The sequence below is a fragment of the Impatiens glandulifera genome, chromosome 7 (genome assembly GCF_907164915.1).
Source record: "Impatiens glandulifera chromosome 7, dImpGla2.1, whole genome shotgun sequence".
Lineage (NCBI taxonomy): Eukaryota > Viridiplantae > Streptophyta > Magnoliopsida > Ericales > Balsaminaceae > Impatiens > Impatiens glandulifera.
Genome location: NC_061868.1, coordinates 46,847,603 through 46,854,623, shown reverse-complemented (window position 1 = coordinate 46,854,623; position 7,021 = coordinate 46,847,603). Strand labels below are relative to the sequence as shown.

Here is a 7,021-nt window from a genome sequence, read left to right as displayed (position 1 = left end):
ATTTTCTTATTAAAATTTGAAACTTTCTCATGATAAAATTTAAAAATATAATTATCATTTTCATACTATTCTTATTTATTATTATTGTTTGAATATTATTTAATCATTTTTAATTAATATAAAATAAATTTGAATATTATTTAATCATTTTTAATTAATATAATCAAAAAGTTATTATATAAATATCAGTAATTATATTAATAATATTTATATATCATGAAATTTATTTTAAATAAAATGATATTTAATTTGATTAATTATAATAAAATTTTATTTATATACTATAATTTTTTATTAATGAACAATATTATATTTCTAAAATTAATATTTTAAATATATATATATTAATAATATTATTGATTGAATTATTTTCTTTAAATTTAAAATATATAAAAAATATACTTTGTAAAATCTTCTTAATTTTGATATGTGGAATTATTTTAATAATAAATAGCATAATGTGTTTTTTAAATATTTTATATTTATATTATTACCTATTATAAACACATTCTACTTTATCAATTTTATAATTAAATTTTAGTCTAATTTAAATAAAACATAATAATTGTACAAATAAATCAATATAGGATTTTTATATTAATTATATCATCCTAATATATTATATAATAATAGATTTATTCATAAGTAAATAACTTTCTAATTTTTTCATTTTTAAATAAATAATTCACTCAATAATATATAATCTACCACTTTTTAATAGTATGAGCAAACGAGTAAAATTCATTTGTTTGGTACAATTATTAAATTCAAACTAAATTTATTTTATCTATAATTCAAACTATTTTATTAATTAATACATATAAGATGGATTAGATTATTATATAGTTTGGACCATCCATGGCTGAGAAGTTTCATTATAGTTTGGACCATTAGATTATTCAAGCTATTATCGATGCCTGCATGAGAAGTTTCAGAAGTTTCAGTAACGTACGTTTTTGTAACGGATGGTAACGATTTTATTTACCGTTACAGATATGTTTCAGTAACGGCTTTTGATGATTTCATTAACGATTTTCGCCATTACTGATACCTCTTTTTCTACCAGTGATCCAAACTAAAAATATATTTATATATGTTTTTTTAGTGTCAACTTGAAATTATTCAATAATATTATTTTTTATAATTAATTATTTTTTCTTTGTATTTAATTAAAATTGAAAGAGTGAATTAAGTATATTATATATTTTACTTCAAATTATTTTGAATTAATTAAATTATTCAAATTCAATCATAATTAAACTAAATTTAAATTTAATCAAATGCTAATTTAATCCAAACTGTTAATCAAATTTTTTTAATTTGGAGTGGGTTTGAATTAATTCGTCAGATGATTGCCTCTAATAAATTAATCATAATTTTTTATATTGAAATTCATTCTCTCACAAGATTGGTATAATTTCAATTTTATAGTAATTTGTGTTTATGTGAATCATTTTTACATTATTTATATTTCGATAATAATTTTCTTAGTATTTAATATATTTAATGGTTGAGAACTTTGAAATAATATCTCAGATAGAAATCTCCTTTTTTTCTCTTCAGCATTATGTTATTTTACTAATGTCATGCTATGCTCAAACTATTCATATTTTTTAATATATCATAAACTATTTAAAAAAATATCGTCTTATATTAGTTTTTGTAAAAATATTTCAGAGTCCGGTAAACTTTGAACATCTCTTAATCTAGATAAGGCGACCAATTAGTTGGCCCTACCCTAATGCTGACTCCGCACTGGCAGCTGATCACCTAGATGGCTTTACCTTAAGACCGGCCATGCATTGATTTTGGATGCCTACGTGGAAGAGGGCCCTAGGTGGCTGCTTAGCTGGTCTTATCATATAATTGTAATATATATGACATACCTTAAGCCCACCGGATTTGAAAATAGATAACTTTTATAATTGTAATATATTTATAGATTCAAATATAAAAAAAATGATATAAAATGAGCAGCAAAATCCATTGAATATGAATATGGGACAGATAATGAACAAAGAGAAAATGACATAAAATGTGCATCCAAATATTTGGAGATACAAGCTGCATCAATGATATGAATAATTAATCAATAAGAATAAATTGTCATTTTATTTAGTAACCATTTGTTTCTCTATTATGGTTGTTAAGGTGATCGTGATTGTCGAAAAAGCGGGCCTCTTTGTAGAAGCATTGTCCCACGACATGCGAATGAGCTCAATGAGTTCTTGGTCTTCGTTTTCTGGAAGTGTAGGCCTTAGTGTCCCCTCCGAAACTTGTAAAGCTATCTATAAATCATAATAAAATTAAAACAACTACAAAAACAAAACAAAAAAAATACAAAATCATTATAATTTACCTTGGAAGGACTATAATCAGTTTCTATGTAAGGATGTTGACCCGTAACGAGTTCATTAAGTATGATGCCAAAACTATAAACGTCGCATTTTTCATCATAAGGCTCACACTTGATCACCTCCGGTGCCATATATACGTAGGTTCCTACACGGACCATAACCATATAAGTCAATAAATTTATTTGAAAACATGATATTTTGGTTAGATGAACACATCATACTTACCCGTTTCTCCGGTGAGGGCTTTCTCATTATCACCCAAGAAACGTGCATGGCCAAAATCAGCTACTCTCACGTGCATGCCATGGTCTAGAAAAATATTGCTCGGCTTCAAATCACGATGAATAACCTTAACCGGCTTTTGCCCATGAAGATATTGCATTGCCTTTGAAATCTCTAGAGCCTTAACTAGCCTTTCGTGAAGAGGCGGAAGTGGAGAGGTCCTCTCCTTTTTCTTGCTCTTTCGGCTCCTATCATCGTCGAGCCCATGCAGCCATTCTTGTAGAGCCATGGGGAGGAAATCAGTCACGATCCAAGCGTGGTTAGGAGGATCAAGACACGCACCCATGAGTTGGAGCACATTTTGATGGCGTTGTCTCGAAAGAATTTCAACTTCTTGAGCAAAGAAGCCAATTCCATCTTCTAATTCCTCATTTGAGTAGAAGAAATCCGAGTTTATCCACTTAACTGCTACCTCTATTCCTCTCCATGTCCCTTTGTATATGTCTGATGTGCTTCCTCTTGCCACTTTACTATGAAGCTCAATCTGTAATGAATAAACACAACTCAATGAAAACAACTAAAAATTGATTACCCCTTGAATGAATACCTCACTAGGGTCGATGTGCCATCCATTAGCTTTCGCTAGTCGAATCACAGATTCAAGATCGCGATAGATAACTGTCTCTGTTTGTCTGTTGACAATAATATTGTGATTTTGATCATGATTATCAACAACATCTTCATGTTTAATGCTGCTTCCGGTGGCTGGAAGGATAAGTTGTAAAAAACCATTCTCTTTAGCCACTTGAAGATAATATTTCATGTACTCTTGTGCCCTGGCTAACCTCGCCTTGTAAACAGTCTTCAATTCTCTCTGTTTTTGAACTTCTTTCTCCAATTCTTCCACCTATATATAATTAACCCAAATCATTAATCAATGAACCAAATGATAAATAAAATCATTACATGCCTTGAGATCAAATTTGGAGGTAGAAGGAGGTTGGTTTGTTCTGGTTTTTCCATAAGAAATGATGGAACCGATGACCAGACAGTCAGGAAATCCCCGGCAGCATCCTCCCCTTTCGAACGGTGGAGACTTCCGGGCAGGAGTAATGCTGCCGCCGCCGCCACTGTTCTTCTTATTTCTCGAGAAAGGGTTCATGTTATGAGTGCAAGATCGATGAAAATTGATATTGTTGATTAATAAACAGGGGAATGATATTAGTTAATAGATATTGTTGATTTAATGGGCGGATAAATTGAGGAAGAAACGGTATTTCTTATGCATTAACAACAACTTACTAACTTTTAAATAATAATATTTCATTCATAGTTACTTTTATCTGTCCGTTCCATTTTAGGAGATTAATTATAAGATTTTATTAGAGTTCTTAGTTACAAGTTTATTAGTTAAACAACTCATCCAAATTAATTATTTTATAATGTTAAAATTTGGACAATAAAGGTAGAAATATATTAACTAACCATGGATTAATTGGAAGGTTCAATTTTCGACATCAAATTGAGCTTTGATTTCTAAATTTGAGTTTTTGTTTATTTTATTTTTAAGTTTATTTTTAATTAAAACGTCTTAAGTTGAAGTAAATGTCATAATTAAAAAATTATTTTAGTTTTTACATTAATAAAAAAAATATTTTAATTAATTTATCGAGAATTAATCTCTTGAATGCTTACCTCTTTCACATTCTCGTTTCATTTTAAATGGGTGCTTGTAAATATTGCTTGTGTATTTATGTCAATGTTAAGGACTACAAATATAATTTGGAAGGGATGTATAACAATACATCATCTTTTAGAAATCGAGGTTTAATAGTTTTTTTTTTGTAAGGGAGAATCATATGATTGTGACTCCCCGAGAAAGAAAATGAGTAAGACGTTATCAAACCAATTAATATAGAACACTAATTGAGTTTATAAGAAGATAATTAATTAACTAAATTAAATTATTTTTATTAATTTTAACATAAACATAATTTATATATGATAATGTTTTTTAAAAATAGCTCCAACTTTTTGAACTACCACACATAAACCATAACTTTTCCATAGTTGAATATAATATAGAAATTTGAATAAATTTTCATTATCATATTCAAATTTTGAGGAGGTGAATGTCTTTTTAATTAAGAGTGAGCAGATAAATGCATAATTATACCTTTTGAGTTATCTTAGTTGTATTTTGTGTGACCCAAAATATTATTATATATATAACTAAGTAATCTAGATATAGATTTTTGTTAATTTTGATATTATTATATTATCATTGTAGTTTAGTAAATTTTGTGAGATTTTGTTTTAGCTCAGTTAGATTTCAAATCTTATATCCACACACACGAGGGAGGGTAGATTAGGACTTAGGAGCATAGGCATCTTTTTTGAATAGCCTTGTGACCGTGGTCCATGTATGATATTGTTGATGAATGAAAATATTGATCGATCTAGCTATCTTTGGTTAAAAGTAGAGAGACATCGAAATAAGTACAAAAATAAAAGTGGTAGATCGATCATGATGTGCATGATCGATATACAACACATCACATATGCATGCATTGCACATGAATAGTAGACAAAATTACTTTTTGTTTGTTTGTAGCCAGACTAGAGTACTAGACTAGCTAGATGATGTAGATAAGATTTAATCAAAAAAAAAAAAAAAGAAAGAAAAAGAAGAAAAGGCATGCACCCTCCTTCCTCAAGCTTTGCTTTGCTTTGTTTTGCTTTGCTTTGGGACCTTTACTTTTGTTTTATGCTTTGGAAGGAGCTAAAGCTAAATTATAAAAACTAAAGCTGCCACAATCCCATGCATGGACTGAGGCTGTAGATCGAAGAAGAAGAAGAAGACAAGTACTGATCGATCAGGTCTATTAATTAACTCTTACTTCTATATATACTCCTTGGGATCAACACCAAACCAAGAACAAGAAGAAGAAGGTTGCTTTAAAGGGTGCATCCATGGGGACATGGACAAGGACCTTACCTTCCCACTAAGATCACCATGACACATTCTGACGTACATAGTGTATAATATTTGACCCATTTGTTTTCATATTTCAAATTTGTAATTCATTTCTAATTTATAACAAAAACATTAAATTATTTTTAAGAAAAAGTTGGAGTTAGCAAGTACACGAGTACCCATTTTGCCTTTGTTCAGCTTCTTATAACCTTCAATATCTTTTTGTAGTCTTTTGTGGAACCAATTGGGTGATAGTCACATGATTAATAAGTAATGGGGTTGGCTAAACAATACGGTCACAATGTTAAGTGATAAATTAAAGTCTATATTAATTAAAGACATGGACAAAAACAGGCAAAGATTGAAAATTTTGTTGAGAATGATAAGAGAAAAAAAATGGACAAAGGAAAAACTTTCAAAATCTACATAACCAACACAAGTGGGATGGATGCCTTGAGTTATGTCGGGTGTTTTGTTTTTCATATTTTAAGTTATAACTATGTTCCTAGTGGATTTGTTTTTTATTTTGTTGGTTTTGTTAATTTTTTATGATAATGTTACAAGTCATAACTCATTGTACTGATTTAATTTATTTTTAATGGTGTAGGCTACTTTTTGGTGACATTAATTTATGAAAAATAATCTTACCTTTACAAAAAAGAAAAAAAAAATCATATTAGTTATTTTCTAATGAATTTATAAGAAAATAATCTTGTATGAGAGATAAAAGATTTGAGATTAATTCATACTTAATTCAAATGTTTATTATGACTCCATTGTGAATAATTTATTATTTTAACATTGAAAGTAATTAGTATAACCCATGCTAACTTCATTCTAACATAAAGCGTTTTTAAATGGGAAATAAACTTATAACTTCTAATTTCTTAGAAATCACCCTTAAAACTTAAAACTGTTTTATAGATATTTAATAAAGTAGATAACTAATTACTTATACTATACTAAATTAATTAAAAAAGAATATCTTTATTAAAGTAAATTAGTTTTGTGTAATAAAAGTTATATTATGAAGTAAATGTGGGATTTGGGAAGTGATATCTAGTGAAGCTTTTTGGGTGGAATGGTCTTCATTCCTTCCTAGTTCCTATAGTAATTCCTTTCATTGTTCCACCTCATATATAAAATATAATAGTTTATTCTTAAAGCATAAAAAAGAACTGATCCCCAAAAATTAGATTCTCCCTCACTTCCTCTCGTAATGTTTTTGTTTACTAAGATATGATCAGATCTGATCTTGATGATGATCTCAACAAAGCTCAAATAAAAAAGTAATCGAATATGACATTTTATCATTTCTCCAAACCAAACCAGACCAGAAGAATGTGTTTTTTTGATGTGTGTATGTGTGTGGGTGAGAGAGAAAAAGACAACAATCTATTCTTTTTCGAGAAAAACAGCTAACAAATCTCTCTTACTAGCCCAAGATTCTTACTTTTCTTGGCCA

At 28.4% G+C, this 7,021-nt stretch overlaps 1 protein-coding gene across 1 annotated transcript; it reads right to left on the bottom strand.

The window, feature by feature from the left end:
* Window positions 1-2,056: 2,056 nt before the first annotated feature.
* LOC124910067 (serine/threonine-protein kinase STY46-like) lies at window positions 2,057-3,741 on the bottom strand. Its single transcript, XM_047450691.1, has 5 exons — window positions 3,550-3,741; window positions 3,187-3,486; window positions 2,583-3,123; window positions 2,360-2,502; window positions 2,057-2,288 (listed from the first exon to the last, which is right to left on the bottom strand). The coding sequence occupies exons 1-5, from the start codon at window positions 3,739-3,741 to the stop codon at window positions 2,112-2,114; spliced, it is 1,353 nt and encodes a 450-aa protein (XP_047306647.1). The 3' UTR covers window positions 2,057-2,111.
* Between the last annotated feature and the right edge of the window lie 3,280 nt (window positions 3,742-7,021).

Bases quoted from the DNA above. Each gene is read 5' to 3' on its own strand.
- LOC124910067 (XM_047450691.1), bottom strand. From the start codon at position 3,741: ATGAACCCTTTCTCGAGAAATAAGAAGAACAGTGGCGGCGGCGGCAGC. The intron at 3,124-3,186 runs GTATTCATTCAA...TATTCATTACAG, and splicing joins GGCACATCGACCCTAGTGAG to ATTGAGCTTCATAGTAAAGT. The intron at 2,503-2,582 runs GTAAGTATGATG...TGGTCCGTGTAG, and splicing joins AGCCCTCACCGGAGAAACGG to GAACCTACGTATATATGGCA.